Raw genomic sequence first — 17,739 nt, 5'->3', positions numbered from 1 at the left:
TACAAACCCCACAAAAACTGGGGTTGCTCTCAGGTGCTGTTGCAGTGTGAGCAGATCATGCTCCACATGTGGCAACTTGTCCTTCTCTTCATGTGATGTACATGAATGTTTGATCAGTATTTTATATATAAAACAGCTCGAAATAATTTTTAAAGGCAGATTTTAAGGAAGGTCACTATATTTTGTTCATGTGATTATGTATTTTTATTATTTTTCAGTTAAATTTTGCTATGGACTGGTTAACCTTTGTTGATTCAGTAAACCAGTATACCATGCATATACAAGACTATAGCTTAATGGGATATGTGCCATATATAGCAGTGACATTTCATCTTTTATTTGCTGCCAATCAACCGCCTCGAATTCAGTATCCCCACAGTCAGTATGATGTAAGTTTTTATAACAGTTTTGAACAGAAGGAAGATTTATTTAAATAGCAATAATATTAGGCTTGTATACTATTATATTGAAATTAAATAACTCCAGTTGATATCAAGCGATATCTCATTGTCATATCAAGCAATATCTCATTATCATTCGTTATGAAACCTACAAAAAGCATATTTGTTAATGATGAATATTGTCAGACCATTTGGAAACCAAACATATACACTAACAATAGAAGTTACTCAATGGGTGTCAACATGTTCATCAATCAATATATTCCGGTATCATGTTTGTATATACTAATTTGATAAGCAGTGATCATTTAAAGAGATATTTTACATCTATAAGATTAAGAACAAGTTAAAGGTGCAATGTTTTCTAGAGTTCTATTTAGTGCGAATTAATCCACGATTAGGCTCAGCATCAAACATTTGAGTGTCTAAATAGCAATGAAATAAACATTGGATTAAGAAATGTGGTAAAAAAATGATAGTCCTATGCTTGATTTGTGTGTTAATAGTTTCAGTGGGCAAGGATTTATGAAATATATTTTATTGTAGGCCTTGACCAAACATAACAAGTTTACCAATCTCATAAGTTCCTTGATGTCAGACATGTCACCTTCTGTACGGAAATATCTGAACACAGCCTCTATGACAATGGAAGTGTTGCCTCCCCTGATGGACATAATACAGCCAAACTTCCGACCTGTCAATACACAGCTGTACAGTACACGAGAGAAGGAGGAAATGGCTCAGTTGATACGTATAATGATTGCATACAATATGACTTATCATCAGGAGAAAACAATTGAAGGACAGTTCTCTTATGTATTAGATCCGTAAGTTTTATTAATTTGCTGAGTATCTGGTAATGAAAATATAAATTATAAATTCATTTATTTGAACAAGTATTTGAAAGGAATGTGTAAGCTAATCAAACATTTGCTCTTGAATGCTGAATACTCATTGGAGGAAAAGCAACATCTTTTCTATGGTCAGGTTGTTGTCTTGTTGACACATTCCCCATTTCCATTTTCAATTTTAAATATCAGTTTTAACCCTCTTGCTGCCGACCGTTTTTCAAGGTTGCATTTGATACGCCAGGAAATACGGGAAAATGGCAAAAATTAAACCTTTGTTTTACATCGTTTGCTCTTTATTTAAACTCAAAAACCTATGTAAGCTATTTCATAAACATTTCATCTTCTATATTTTGTTATTTTTTATATCCCAAAGTCGTTGAATGCGTTACGTCATTGAATTAATGAACGTCATAATATCTATATATTGTAGTAGATTGCGTACTTTTTTTGACGTTATCTTGTGTAATCCGACGTCTGTTGCTCTAACGTAATCCTATTAGTATATTGAGTTTCTTTCTCAGATAAATATAAGAACAAGAACACATTTTTTCGCTGATATAGTATATATAATATTTGTTTTAGAAATACAGATATTTTTTTAGTATGGGAGAAATGTATAATTTGTAATAAATCTGTCTCATTTGCCGTAATAATTAATACCAGTCAATAAATGATACAAAAAGAAAACAAATTGTTATTATTTTTCATTTATTTATTCCTCGTTAATACCCCGTCGATGGGTTGCAAAATTTTGACATTTATGATAAATGCGGAAACAATATCCCAGACACAGTCCCACGTTACAATCCGGGCACCATGTACGGACACGTGACCTCTTTTCGTTCCTTCCACCGAGTGTCTGTCTGGAACACACATGACATGGACGCCGTGATTTTCCTACAATAAATGAGGTTATCATTTTTTTAATTCAGTTATATATAAATAAAATGATACAATATAATCTATAATTTCTTTTGTAAATGAACAATAATATTGAGGCACTGTACATATAAATTAAGGCGTTTTTATAGTATTCTAAATCAATACTTTCTTTTTTAGATATCACTTCATCTGTTTATTTATTTGGCCTTTGTAAATAAGGGACAGGCCAGTTTAAAACTATAGATACTTATTTTTATCTATTTTAGTTCTACTAAAATCTATGTATGATCATAACTACCTGGCAAATTTTCAATGAAGTGTCTTTCAACAAGTCGTCGACTTCCATTGCATGGCCCTCGCGGAATATTCCTGTCAACTCTTAAATCTCCAATCAACTGGTGATAAATTTGGGAATGGAATTCCATCCTTGTCATCTTAGGGAGTAGTCGTCTGTTCCTCTGATACAATACATATGCGTTTCCTATGAAATTAAAAAAAAAGATGAACGAACAATTACTTCCCGGAGAAATGAAAACTTACTTTTTTTCGAAACGTTTTTTTATCAATTTTTCTTTTTTTTGTATACATAGATAACAATAAGTTTAAAACGTTAAATTGAAATGATTACAACTAAATTCATAACCTCATCAAACTTCAATTAACTTTATAGCTGTTAAATTTATTGATGTATAGATGCTGACGACCGAAAACCAAAGAAAATTAAAATAAACCAACGATGTCTGCATAAAAACGACTGGAGGAACTAATAACTACGCGTACTTAAAAACATATTGCTAAATGGCACACCTACCTACTACTCTTAATATCATGTTTACCAACAGCTTTTTCCACAGTTTCACAGATCTAAAGTCAGGGTCATACACTTGAATATGTTGGTCAGCAAGGTCAACACCACCCATTTTTCTGTTGTATATATCTACAACTTTTGGAACATGTCTCTCCACACCTCTGCTGTTTTCGGTTCTTTTTAAACTGTTGAAAACGGAATGGTGTTACTGATCTTGAAATGAGTATTTTTGGTAACATTTTTATTCTAAAGTATTTATATAATTAACTTATCTGAATGAATAACTGATTAATGGTTTGAAACATATTTGTTATGTTATGTATATATATACGAAATTACCTTTTTCTCACATTGTATACTTGTTAATTTAACCTACATTCATGGCTTAATTGATTAATTTTAGGTAGCTGAAAATATTTCGATGACAGAAGAAAGTTTTGTTTTGTTTAATATGTTGACGGAATACCTGTGAATTTGTTGACGGAGGACCTAATGTGTTGACAGAAAACCTGTTAATTTTTTGACGGAAGGCTGTTAATTTATTGACGGAATTGACCCAATTCAATGAACATGCGTGTTAACTGGCATACATACATATCAAAAATTTGTATTGTGTACATGAATTCAGAAGAAAATATGTTACCTAGGTCCTTCAAATGTTGATAAGAATGTGACTTCCTTCCTGTCTCCGTACTTCATGGCCATTATGGGTCCTTGTTGTCTTGCTACTCTTTCCCCTTTTGCAACTCTAGTTGTCTTAAAAGATCTAGGCATCCCTTTTCTGTGCACCCGGACAGTACCTGTGTTGTAAATATTGTGTGTATACAGATCCCGGCATAAAGTAGGACTGGTAAATGCGTTGTCTAGTACAAGATGATGGTTTTTACCGCGATGTTTGGAGGATAGGTCTGTGACTACAGTATATCCTAAACCATGTACAGCTCTGCGAACTCTTGCTTGTTTACCTGCAATGAGTTTAAAAATTAGCGATACAGCATATTATTCATACAAAAATGGTTACTTCTACAAAAAAAATCTTTAAATACATAAACATTGGATTAAAATATGAATGGCCGCAATGACAAGTGACACAAGCTGACATATTAAGTCATTAATTTTTAACATAATGTTTTGCAACTATTCGCTCAGAAACATTATAATTTAAGTTAGCACATAACTTATTTATGTGAGTAATTATAATTAAAGTCAAATTTACCAGACATTAATATACATGTATCTGTGGTTTAATTTAATATCTAGTATAAATACGTACCTGAATATAACATCACTTGACTAGTATAACCAGTGTCAGACTCGGCCAAAACGAACAGTTTTGCACCCCATCGATGCGATTTTTTTCCAGGCATGTACTGAACTAAGTTGTGTCTTCCTTTAAATCCAACCATGGACTCGTCTACTGTTAGATCTCTTGCAAGATTGTATTTTGTATGAAAAGTGTTATTCAAAATATCAAATATTGGCCTAATTTTGTGTCCTGGGTCATAACCTGGAGAACCCCTAGGAATAGCAGTTCTGTTATCATTGCAGTGTAGGAAACGTAAAATATTTTGAAATCTGTTTCTACTGAAAATCTGCGAAAATGATGGTGAGTGATATAGGTAAGTGTCTCCTGACTTATTCCAATAAGATTCGATGGTTGGTTTTTTTATCATCCCCATTGTCATCATCAGCCCAACAAATGCTCTCATTTCCGTACGGTCAGTTGGTATCCAGTGATGCATCCTAGAAAAAGTGGGTAAAGGCTGTTGGTTGGATTGAATAGTTTGTGTTGCATATCTATTTGTTTCAGATACCAAAATATCTATCACATTTGTATCGTTTTCATTATCTACTGTAAAGTAATCAAAATAATCAATTGGTCGGGCGGTGACAGCTGGGCGGTTTTGAGGTGCAGGTGCCTGTACAAAATCGTTTGGAATTACAGGCATAACATAAGTCTCATCCGTCGGTACACATATCCATGGACCATGAGAAATGTCACCTGGCTCATCCATATCCTCGTCTGTCTCCATTCCACTTTCATTTTCACTGATATCCGATTCATCTCCGTCTTCATTGTAATCAATGTCATCATTTTGCTGAGACATCATTCCAGCTACAGTAGCTAAACGTATGTGACGTCACAAGGACCGGCTATTACGTCATCCGATATATGACGTCATGTCCACATGACGTAATATTGAAGGCCCCCCCAAAAAAAACAATACACCGTATCATTTTTAATGTTTAATAAGAAATAAATACAGAAATAAACAGGTGCTTGTATAAAATAAAAGTATGGACATATGTGTCCCTCCGGCACTGCCGGTATGGACACATGTGTCCCTCCGGCAGCAAGAGGGTTAAGGTTGAACTAGTTGTGACACTCTACATTGGAAGTGAACATGCTAGAATGAGATTATAAAGGGAGGTATGAGAAATATAAACATTGCTATAAATTAGAAAGCAAGAATGAAAAATCTTTAAAAAATTTATAAATTTACTTGCATACCATGAGGTGACAATTTTAATGAAAGGATGTTGACTTCTATTTTCAGCCATGTAGATGAAGTTGTACGTTTCACTGGTATGAAACAACACAAACAGCTGACATATGCTGCTAAGCAGTTGGTTGCAAGAGAGGTAACTGTAGTAATATATATATCAAAGTGTGTTTAGAAATATAGTTTATTTTATGTAAACTTTTCCTCAGATTTTGTCCAATCGCCTTTCAATGGTCATACTGTCTGATTTTGATTGGTTAGTTGCTCACTGAGATCCGACAATGAATATTACACTTTAATTATATGTAAAGGTAATAGGAATATACACAGCTATGTTTCAACTCTTGAGTAAGATTTATAGTGCTTGCTCATAAAGTAATATTCTATAGGCAGATGTTTCAATTTATCTTTGACACACTCGTCTGCCTCAGAGCAAAGCTGTCTTTGCTTATTTCTAAATGTTGCCATTTTAGAAGCAGCTCATAATATTTTAAAGTATTTTTTTTTACTTGGCCAACATTTAAAATGTGTCAACAATTTGTTAAAGTTTGTGTCAACCATATGATGCCCTACCCACTAGTTGGTGGTCCAGGGACTTTGAATTAGTTAGCAATGTTGCTGTCCATCAGATGGAGTTTATGCTGACAGTTGAGACATATCTCTGTGTCAACAGTTTATATTAGCATTGTTTCTAAGGAGATTACTTTGCCTGGCATCTTCAGTCATGGTTCATTAACTTTGAATTTTGACTGTTTTGCATAGTTTATACATGCTTTAAATGTTGGCATTTTGTAATCTCAACATATGCATTTTACAATCAAAATTATTCACAGATGAGACATAGCTTTTTGTCAATAGTTTATGTATTTATATTTACAGATTGAAATGGAAAAAATGAGAAGAAATGACAAAAACTATACTTCCAGGTAGGGTTGATTAATCTTTTCTATTTGTAAATATCCTGTTTAAAGTTTGCTATATATCTGAAGGCCATACCTGCCAACTTTCACGATTTAGGCGTGTATTACACGATTTTGACCCTTTGTCACGATTGCACGATCATGATCGTGAAAAACCCTCTAAAACACGATTTTGTGAAAATCTACACGAAAAATATGATGGTTCCCGATTTTGAACTGTGTCCAAGGACGATATTTGTGTTCACCCAATCAAATTCTATGTTTCTCATGATCAAATTAATCAGCCAATCAAAAACGTTTTCTCTCAAGATAATTCTAACATCCTAGATTTTGAACTTGTGTTGATTTCCTCTGTTTTTTAAAATCGTGAACTTGGCAAATGCTTTTTCATCTGCATGGAGGTTCTTACACAGAATAAGAATAAAAGCATGGCTGATTGACAAACTTCAAAGATGCAATACTACCATAAAGATAATAAATAGTAGTTTATTCACTAATTTATTGATATTACACTTGCTGCAAGTTGTAACAAATGATATGTATTTAAATTATTAAAATACCAAATCATTTAATGTACTATTCTTTATTTTTCACATGGACAAAACAAAAATAACCCACATGAGGAATCAATTAAATGAGGGACTTCCTTTAGTCAAGGGGTCATTTTACTTCTGTGAAAAATAAAAATGAAAAATGTAGATTTTTATTAAACTTAAAAATGGAAAATTCTGACATTATATTTAGAACTGACATTTCTAAATGTAGGGTCCAATTATTTTGAAAAATAAAGAAGATATACATGATATATTAGGGCAAGAACATAACAAAATTCTTGGACATGTGTTGACCATATTATACCAGATACATCATAAGATGTATAATTCTTTGGGAAAAGTTTCTTTAAATAATATGAATATCAGAATATGCGCTCATTTTTTTACTTAAAAAGTGGTTTTGAATGTCCTTACATTGAGGTGATACCCCTAGGTATAGTTCCCAAACTGATAAAGGTCTTCCTTTGTGCATAATTTTAAATTGGAAAAATCAACAATTATTTAATATCCTTACACATGAAATTAATTCCTGGTCTTGCAGCTACATATTCATCTTTTCTACTGATATATAATAACTAGAATCATGCAAATAAACTTTAGAAAAAGGCATTTAAGCTCATCTTACAAATATGACACTTTTTCTAGACCACAAAAAAGCACACGCTAAATAGTCGTCGCTAAGAATTGTAACCTTTGAAATTGTTGTCTCGCACTAAAACCCCCATGGGCACTTTCAAAACTTGGCAGGTATGGAAGGCTGTTCTGTTTAAACATACATGTTACATAGGAAAGGCACTTGCTAAACAGGTTAACTCCCTAAAGAGGCAAGTTTATGATTTTTATATAAATTTCACTGTACACCCACCTATAGTTGATATTTAAAGTGTCTTGTCTTGGTTCTATATAACTTTAAAATGGAGCAGTCGTTAAAGACGAGCATCACAAATTTTGAAGCTAAGTTACTAGTAAGATCATTTTCAGTTTTAAACATTTCTTTTTGCTTGTTCTTTTTTTTTTTTTATTTAAAAGCCTATGTACTAATACTAATTGTTTTTATTTGATCATGGCTACACCAAAAAGTAATTTCATTGAAATAAAAATGATTTCCGACTGAATTAGTTATTAAAGTAATTTTGACACAAAAGGACCACGAAACACTGAAACAGAAATCTTGATTTCCCAAAGGGCCAAGTTAGCTTTTCTCGTCACTTGGCGTCGGTCGTGGTTAACTTTTACAAAAATCTTCAAGTCTGAAACTACTGGGCCAAATTTCACCAAACTTGTCCACAATCATCATTGGGGTATTTAGTTTTAAAAATGTGTGCGGTGACCCAGCCAACCAACCAAGATGGCCACAATGGCTGAAAATAAAACATAGGGGTAAAATGTAGATTTTGACTTATAACTCTGAAACCAAAGCATTTAGAGCAAATCTGAAGTGGAGTTAAATTGTTTATCAAGTCAATATCTCTCTGCCCTGAAATTTTCAGATGAATTGGACAACTGGTTGTTGGGTCGCTGCCCCCAGTTTGTAATTTTTAAAGAAATTTTGCCGTTTTTGGTTATTATCTTGAATGCTATTATAGATAGAGATAAATTGTAAACAGCAATAATGTTCAGCAAAGATCTACAAATAAATCAACATGACCGAAATGGTCAGTTGACCCCTTAAAGAGTTATTGCCCTTTATAGTAAATTTTTAACAATTTTCAATAATTTTGTAAATTTTTGTGTAACAAAAGGGCCAAGTTTATTATAGATAGAGAAAATTGTAAGTAGCAAGAATGTTAAGTAAATTAAAATCTACAAACACATCACCATCACCAAAACACAATTTTGTCATGAATCCATCTGTGTCCTTTGTTTAATATGCACATAGACCAAGGTGAGCGACACAGGCTCTTAAGAGCCTCTAGTTACTAGATATATTAAAAAGCGTTATTTTTATTAAACACCAGCTTCAAATTGGTATACCTGTTAACATCAGTCCTATTTGTTGGTATGCCTTTAAAAATAGGAATAGTCAGAAGGTTTTGTTGCACAATGAATTATTAAGGGTATGTTTATTTAAGAATTCATTAATGCTGATAATGGATAGTGTAAAACTCTCATCTTAAATAACATTTTCATACAAAATTACTTTGGAAAATATTTGAATATATCGATGGTGGTTTATATTTTATATTTATTTTTCAAAATTTTTGTTTCCAATTACAGCTCAACACCAGCTAAAAATGTGGAGAATAAAACTAATGCTGATGCGAAGAAAGGACCAGTGATACCTAATCATAAACAGAAACTACAGGCTATCTCTTTAAACCCAGATCAAATGGTAATGTTCACTACATTTCTATAGAATAGACAAAATATGAATATGTTAATTTGTGTCTCATCTGCAAGATATATGAGACTTGAGTTTTGATTAGGTTAACAAATTTCAGTAATTTACCTAAATATTTCTCTCCTCCATCCTACTTGTGCGCCAAGCTGACAAAAGTGTGTGCATGATTGAAACCATGTCAGATGATCTTGACTTCATTTTCACTCTCTTGTTCATGGCTCAGGTTTTGATCTATTCCTTCGATTATTTTTGGATATGTTTTGAGAACTATATGTATGGCTTACATCAAATGACAATGACCTCTTTTTGAGAAGTTTTCACATTTAACTGATCTGGTTACATTGCCAGGATTTAGTGTGTTTCTACATACAATCGGGCAACAATATTCAGTACATTTACATATGAGTGTAAGGAGTTTATTATGTCTGTCTGGTGTATATACCTCCAAATTTAGTCACAGGTAAATAAATTTGTTTGTACAAGTGTTACCCCCTGACTGACCATATTGAAAAATTGCAAAAACAGTTGTAAAATTTTGCTACAAAGAATGTTGTTAACAAACAGAAATTTAATTTAAAAACAATACATAGTTGCACTTCCAATACATTTTGGTTTTGGTTAATAATGTCTTTATTCTTTTTTCCTTGTGTCAAACCTATCAAAATAGAAGTTTTTCGTTAACTAGGCAAGCAAACAGATAGAACATGTATATGTTAACACTTTGTAAAATAAGAAAATAGAAAATGCACGAACTAAACTAAGAGGTTTTTCTTTTAATTCTTACAGGTGCAGAAAGATTTCTTTGGTAGAGTTATAAAACAGAAGACACAAGATTCACAGAGTTCAACACAGAAAGGTAAATTTGAAAAGTATAATATAGTTTATACTTTTATTAAACTTAGCATAGAGGGAGTTAACTTTAAATAAATCTTAAATTCAGTTTAACAAAAAATAGTTCAATACATTTATTTTAGAGAAATATGGGATAGAAATTTCGATTATGAAAGTAATTCAATATTCGACTTATAAAATAAAAAAAAATCTGTATAGGAATATAAATACTGTGTTTGGAAAATTTCTTTATGTTATAAAATATGGAGAAATTTGTTTTCTTGCTTCTTTAAAAAAAAGTGTGATCTACATTAATATCCAGTGAGATTATATCTCCCTGAATTTAACACATTAATGCAAGATATTACCACTGGTAAAGCAAAATCATAGATTCTTGGATTTTGAATTAATCAGTACTAAAATTTAAGAATTTGATAGATGTTTTAAGCTAACCCAAATAATTCAGTCGTTATATTCAGTGATCTACGAAGGCTACATTAATGCCTGAACGTCTTCCTCAATCAAGACCATCATCTGGAAAATTTACAACGCTATGCAATATGGGAATTTTGATTTAAATTGGCAGTTAAAGAAGGAGGACTTCCGGATGTTAATTGATGTTAAATGATGTAAACTGATGTTAATTGATGTTAATTAATTATTATCGGATTTGTGTTAATTCAACACAGGTGTTTGGTAAGACAATTACAAGACAGTTGCGCAGACTCATTATCCTCATCGCCGCTGATTGGCTCTCTCTCACAGAGCGCAGGCGACGCGGCCAATGATCATAAGGAGTTCAAGCCCTCTTGTGGGAGAAAATTGGACACAGAAAGGGCTTGAATTATTCGAGTTAGTTTTAAGCAAGGGAATTTTCAAGAAAATAATTCATTCTGAGATTTGTCCTAAGGGACGACATCAAAAGTTCAATGTAGGATAAAAAACTTAATTCACATAGTTTTTTCGCTGACCCCCCTACCCCCCTTCTTAACTTAATTTGGGAAAAATTGATTTACCTATATGGATATATGTAAAATCGATTTTATATGAACAAAACTTTCAGCTATGTTGACCCCCCCACCCCCAAACTATTCGATTTAAGTTTTTTATCCTACATCGATCTTTTGATGTCGTCCCTAATGTTGGCAAAATAAAAAAAACACATTGATACTTGAGACCTTGCCATTAAAATTACATTGATTGCTGACCAGCAACTACTTGGATAAATAATTGCTGTTTTTCTACAAAGGATCCAGCGAATTATTACATTCATCAGAACTAGAATAGTTTTTATACGCCCGTCAAAATTTTGACGGGACGTATTATGGTATACAAATGTCCGGTGTCCGTCCGTCTGTCTGTCTGTCCGGCGTAAACATGTCGCACCGTAACTTGAGAACGACTTATCCAAATTTCATGAAACTTAAGATAGTTGTTTCTTATGATGGTCAAATGATCTGTATACTTTTTGGTGAAAATAAGATTAAAACTTTTTGAGTTACGGCACTTTGTAACTAAAACAGGGGTGTGTTTTTTTCACATGTCGCACCGTATCTCAAAAACGATTCTTAATTATGGCTTAAAACTTTACACACTTCTTAGTTATATTAATCTTAATATCTGTATACTTTTTGGTGATGATTCAAAATTTTATTTTTGAGTTATTGAGTATTTTGTAAAAAAGGGGGAGGGGTTTTTTACATGTCGCACCATATCTCAAAAACGATTTATGATTATTGCTTAAAACTTTACACATGTCTTTGTTATATTAATCTTAATATCTGTATACTTTTTGGTGATGATTCAAAATTTTATTTTTGAGTTATTGAGTATTTTGTAAAAAAGGGGGAGGGGTTTTTTACATGTCGCACCATATCTCAAAAACGATTTATGATTATTGCTTAAAACTTTACACACTTCTTTGTTATATTAATCTAAAGATCTGTATACTTTTTGGTGATGATTCAAAACTTTATTTTGGAGTAATTGAGTTTTTTGTTAAACAGGGGAGGTTTTTTTTTACATGTCGCGCCGTATCTCAAAAATAATTTTTGATTATTGCTTAAAACTTTACACACTTCTTTGTTATATTAATCTAAAGATCTGTATACTTTTTGGTTTTGATTCAAAATTTTATTTTAGTGAAATTTTTGTAAAAAAAAACAGGGTTGGGGATTTCACATGTCCCCGCCGTGTCTCAAAAACAATATATGGTTATTGCTTAAAACTTTCTCAGAAACTATTTATGATTATTGCATAAAACTTCCACACAAGACGTCGGGCGTATCATGTGTCATGGCGCAGCTGTTTATTAATGGTTTTCTTTTCTTCTATCATAGTGGTTATGGATTAGATTGAATGAACTATCTTTTTCAAGGGATATTAAAAAAGAAAATGTATTTGAAAGGAATAGTAAAAGATGATTTTTCTTATATCCTTTTATTAGCTTGTTAAAATGTTTTCCCCTTTACATTATTCATTGATAGGGCTTTCACATCCCCACAGACTGCAAACACTGACCTGCAAACTCTTCATGGAAAAACTATCTTTCATTGTTCATATGATCAGAAATAGTTTGTAGCATTGAATATGGAAATCACAAAAAGTGTTGTTTAAATATAAAAGTGTTTTTTTTAATAAATATTACAAATATTTTAACGATAAAGTATCTGAAAACCTGTAAAACAATATGGTGGCTTGTGGATTGCTATTTAAGTTGAACTTTTGTTGCTCAGTAGCTGTTTTATTGATTTTAATCAGAAATAGTCTTTTGTTTATAAAACCAAACTACTATTCGAAACAAGTAAGAAATTAATTGATGAATGTTTTGTAGATGAAAAGAAGAAAAATGTACTCAACACTGACATATGGTTTCACTTTAAAGGAGGATTTTCCAATGCAGTCCGGAGGAATGTTAGAGTTCAAGACCTTATTTAAATTATAACTGACTTTGATATTTATAAATGTGTACAGATACTTACAAACAAATATGTTCAGATATTTATAGATGTTTCCTGGTCTTCCATATAGATAGTAGATATTCTAGTCTTAAGTAAAAGTGCTTTCCACAATGAAGTTTTATATTTTTCATGTGTGATTGAAAGCAAATTTCTTGTTTTCAAGACTTGAATTGACTTTTATTATGTAATTTTATTGAAATATACATCTGTGCCTTGTACTATAAAGTAAAGTGCATCAAATATCAAATCTGCAGTTCATTGTCTATTTAAGGTAGCACAATACAAAGATTTGTTCACTCCCAATCAGACAACTTTAAACTGATGTAACTCATTTCTAATGATTAATCTTTTAAATTGTAATAATTTCATTATGATATAATTATTACATAATCAATTGTTATGTAATTAGTTGCTATATTGTGATGTCTACACTTGAATGAATTTATCGTCTTTGTTTTTCATAGCATCCCAAAATATTTTATAGATTCTTGTACAACACAGCTTGACCTCCAAAACTGTGACTCAGATTTCCAAAAACATCAACAGAACAAATTTTATACCTAATTGAATTTAGTGATCTCTTATGAATTGATGTTGCAAACTTCATTGAAGATTTATGAGAGAATGAAATACAATAGGAAAAATCTGAGACACAGTTTTGGAGGTCAAACTGTGTTGTGCAAGAATCTATAAAATATTTTGGGATGCTATGAATAACAAAGAAGCTGAATTCATTCAAGTATGGACATCACAATGTAGCAACTAATTAAATAATAATTAATTATGTAATAATTATGTCATAATGAAATTATTACAATTTAAAAGATTAATCATTCTTCTTTCTTTTGGTACCTCATTTATGAAATTTAAAGAAGGATGAGTGGAATTACATCAGTTTAAAGATGTCTGATTGGGGATGAAAAATCTTTGTATTGTGCTACCTTAAACATGCTAGGGTGATTTACATATACTAAAAAGATGATTTTAATGGTTGTGTAAAAGCAAATGCGGATAGATTGGTCAGCAAACAGTATTATTGACATATTCAATGTTTGCTTTAACAGCAAGATTTATTCCCCTTTCTATGTTGTATGAATAAGCCACATGGAAAGCTTGAGCTGAGGCAACAGTAACTCTCAAAAGGAAAAAAAACACAAAACAAAAATACATAGCACTGACTAGTTGTTCTGGAACTGATTCAAGGACAAAAGATTTTCGTCAAGTTTTCCATTGATTCTATTAGGATGTTACCCCCTCTGTTTGAAAATATCCAACTATTTAAGAGACTTTTATGAATTGATAGTACATTAATAATGGAGCTTAAAAAGTAGTAATTTTAATTACATTGTTCATTTGTTCTACCAGATTGACAATATATAGTTTTTATACGACCACAAAAAATTGTGCGGTCGTATATTGGTATCATGTCGTCATACTCCTCCAAAGACAGATGGTTTCCGTATAATAACTTTAGTGTAAGTAAACAGAAATCAATAAAATTTTAACACAATGTTTATAATCACAAAAGGAAGCCTGGGATTGATGGGGTTATGGTCCCTAAGGTTTAGGAATTAGGGCCCAAAGGGCCTAAAAATAGCATTTATTTAGTGTCAAAACAATAAGTTGTGTATGAGTATTTCAATTGTTCTGAAATTGTACCACAATGTTTAATACCATAAGTAGAAGGTTGAGATATATTTTAAGGGTTGTGGGCCAAACAGTCTAGGAATAAAGGGCCAAAAACAAGCATTTTTGTAGTTTCAAGTCAATAAATTGGAGTTATCTTTCTTTGTCCAGAATAGGTGTTGCATCACCTAAAACCAATGCTTTATGTAATCTTCTTTGAAAATTGGAGTTATCTTTCTTTTGTCCAGAATAGAAGTTGAATCAACTTAAATCAATGCTATATACAATATACAATGCAATATTCACTTTACTACCAACTAATAAATTAAAGCAGTCTTTACCATTCAGTGATTACAAGCACTTTGATTACCATTCTAGTTTTAGAAGTTAAATTTTAACCATGACCGTAGGACATTTTATATTTTAATATTTTATGATGTATTTAAATGAGTAGTTATTGTTGCTAACTCAATTAGAAATTTGAATTGGGATCATTTTTGGAAAAAGGGAAAGGGGGAAATGGAAAAAAAATTGGGGTTTTCTCATTTCAGATTTCAGAAATTAAAAAGAATATTTCTTCAAATATTTTTTTTTTGAGAGGATTAATATTCAACAGCATAGTGAATTGCTCAAAAGCAAAAGAAAAATTGTTCATTAGACCACATTCATTCTGTGTCAGAAACCTATGTTGTGTCAACTATTTAATCACAATCCAAATTCAGAGCTGTATCCAGCTTGATTGTTGTGTCCATACTAGCCCCAACCATTCAGGGTTCGACCTCTGCGGTCGTATAAAGCTGCGCCCTGCAGAGCATCTGGTTAGGAATGCTAGCCTCAGTGAGAAATAAATTCTCATGTACAAATTGGTTTCACCATAGCTATACTCAAGTACACACTCAGATATATATATTTTAAAAAATACACTAGTACATATTTTTATGCCCCACCTACGATAGTAGAGGGGCATTATGTTTTCTGGTCTGTGCGTCCGTTCGTTCGTTCGTCCGTCCGTCTGTTCGTTCGTTCGTCCGTTCGTTCGTCCGTCTGTCCCGCTTCAGGTTAAAGTTTTTGGTCAAGGTAGTTTTTGATGAAGTTGAAGTCCAATCAACTTGAAACTTAGTACACATGTTCCTTATGATATGATCTTTCTAATTTTAAAGCCAAATTAAACTTTTGACCCCAATTTCACGGTCCGCTGAACATAGAAAATGAAAGTGCATGTTTCAGGTTAAAGTTTTTGGTCAAGGTAGTTTTTGATGAAGTTGAAGTCCAATCAACTTGAAACTTAGTACACATGTTCCTTATGATACGATCTTTCTAATTTTAAAGCCAAATTAAACTTTTGACCCCAATTTCACGGTCCACTGAACATAGAAAATGAAAGTGCATGTTTCAGGTTAAAGTTTTTGGTCAAGGTAGTTTTTGATGAAGTTGAAGTCCAATCAACTTGAAACTTAGTACAAATGTTCCCTATGATATTATCTTTCTAATTTTAATGCCTAATTATATTTTTTATCCAATTTCACGGTCCATTGAACATGGAAAATGATAGTGGGAGTGGGGCATCCGTGTACTTTGGACACATTCTTGTTTATGATTTGTTGTTTAATGAATGTTATTACATGATTATTTTGAGACCAGCATATAATAGCTCATTTATGATGTAATTAATTAAACAATTATTTAATTAACAATTTGATAAATACGAATTGAACATCAATTATTACAAAATCACACATGTCATAACATTCTGTAAAGAAAACGTACTTACAAAGGTGGGATGATTAGAAGTCAATGATGAGTTTAACATTCATTGAGGGTCACTACAGGGTAAGAGTTTGCTCTTATCTAGAAATGTTATTTTGTCAACTTTCTGGTGAAAGTCCCTTTTGTGATTTTGTTACTTACAACCTTATTGATAACAAAATTCTCTTTGACAGTACAGATGTTGTGGAAATGGCTAATATATGCTTTGCCAAAATTGTTAGCCTAGGATAATTGTTCTCATTTGAAATGGATTTATCTCTGAGCTAAGATCTTCAGCAAGATAAGAATTAGGTTCGTCAATACCTATTTCTAATTTTCTGGAGATTTGTGATTTGGAAATAATTTGCACTTGGTCTTTCTTGTCTTTTCAGTTTTAGTTTTTAGTCATTGCCAATCTAAATAATGTTTAAAGATACTGATATTTTGTTTAATGGATTGTAATCTAGCTTGGACTCTAATGCATGCATTTTCAGCCATTTTACATCAGGTTTTTTTTTCTTCATGTTATGCGTCTATAATGAGGATCCAAGATATATGCAACAATTGATGTTTGTATTCCAATATCATTAGTTGTAGATTAAAATCATCAGTGTTCTAAGTTCGTCAATAATTGTACTTTTCACTTTACAAACATTTGAGTTGTCAATATCATTGGAACTCAAACTTTCTTCAAACAAAATAGGGTACACTACTTGCTAGATGGAAAAGTGCTGTTAGTTGACATTTGACTTGTTACATTAGAAAAATCCTTCAAAACAGTAGAAAAATCTGACATTATGTGTATAAACAGTTGTCTCTTTGGCACTCGTACCACATCTTATATTTATTATATCCCATTCATGATCTTCAATAGTGTTACCATGTTTGGTTTCTAAGTAAAGAAGAGTCTAGCAGACATTGTGAAGAAATCGTCTCTGTTTGACTAGGTATTCGATCATAATTTGAATTGCGTTCCATCTGTTGGCACCTCCTGTATTAAATCGTGTTGAGGTTCATTGAACAATTTCTTATGTTCTTTTAAACTGGGGTGATCTCAGGTGCTCCAGAAGGGTAAGCAGAACCTGATCCACATGTGGCACCCGTCGTGTTGATTATGTTATTATAAATCCGGTAAATAGTCTAATTCGGTAGGTCACATTCATGAAAAGGGTATTGTACGACGTACAGAACATATCTGATATCATCGGTGAAACAGTTATTCCATAACAGTCAACCAACTCGTGATGGCGTCCGTAAAATTTACAAGGGATGATTTCAACTTCACCACTAAGAACTCTTGGTTTAATAGCTTCCT

At 32.1% G+C, this 17,739-nt stretch overlaps 1 protein-coding gene and 1 long non-coding RNA gene across 3 annotated transcripts in view; one reads left to right on the top strand and one right to left on the bottom strand.

Annotated features, from left to right (window-relative positions):
- The window catches only part of LOC143045928 (chromosome transmission fidelity protein 18 homolog), a 31,535-nt gene extending 18,236 nt beyond the window's left edge, over window positions 1–13,299 (top strand). The window contains exons 17-23 of the mRNA XM_076218771.1: window positions 219–389; window positions 948–1,228; window positions 5,501–5,585; window positions 6,326–6,372; window positions 9,138–9,252; window positions 10,048–10,117; window positions 12,926–13,299. Of these exons, the coding sequence (XP_076074886.1) occupies window positions 219–389; window positions 948–1,228; window positions 5,501–5,585; window positions 6,326–6,372; window positions 9,138–9,252; window positions 10,048–10,117; window positions 12,926–13,029 (873 nt within the window). The 3' untranslated portion in view covers window positions 13,030–13,299. The remainder of the gene's footprint in view (window positions 1–218; window positions 390–947; window positions 1,229–5,500; window positions 5,586–6,325; window positions 6,373–9,137; window positions 9,253–10,047; window positions 10,118–12,925) is intronic.
- Window positions 1,944–2,975, bottom strand: LOC143045927 (uncharacterized). Of its 2 annotated transcripts, none has more exons than XR_012969044.1 (3): window positions 2,946–2,975; window positions 2,433–2,615; window positions 1,944–2,149 (listed from the first exon to the last, which is right to left on the bottom strand). It is a non-coding gene; the product is annotated as an uncharacterized LOC143045927 (long non-coding RNA). The 2 variants fall into 2 exon arrangements; XR_012969045.1 differs by lacking the exon at window positions 2,946–2,975 and adding an exon at window positions 2,778–2,855.
- Window positions 13,300–17,739: the final 4,440 nt, after the last annotated feature.

The sequence above is a fragment of the Mytilus galloprovincialis genome, chromosome 9, assembly GCF_965363235.1.
Source record: "Mytilus galloprovincialis chromosome 9, xbMytGall1.hap1.1, whole genome shotgun sequence".
Taxonomy (NCBI): domain Eukaryota; kingdom Metazoa; phylum Mollusca; class Bivalvia; order Mytilida; family Mytilidae; genus Mytilus; species Mytilus galloprovincialis.
Note: the sequence above shows the minus strand (reverse complement) of the source record. Positions and strands in the feature narration are given on the sequence as shown.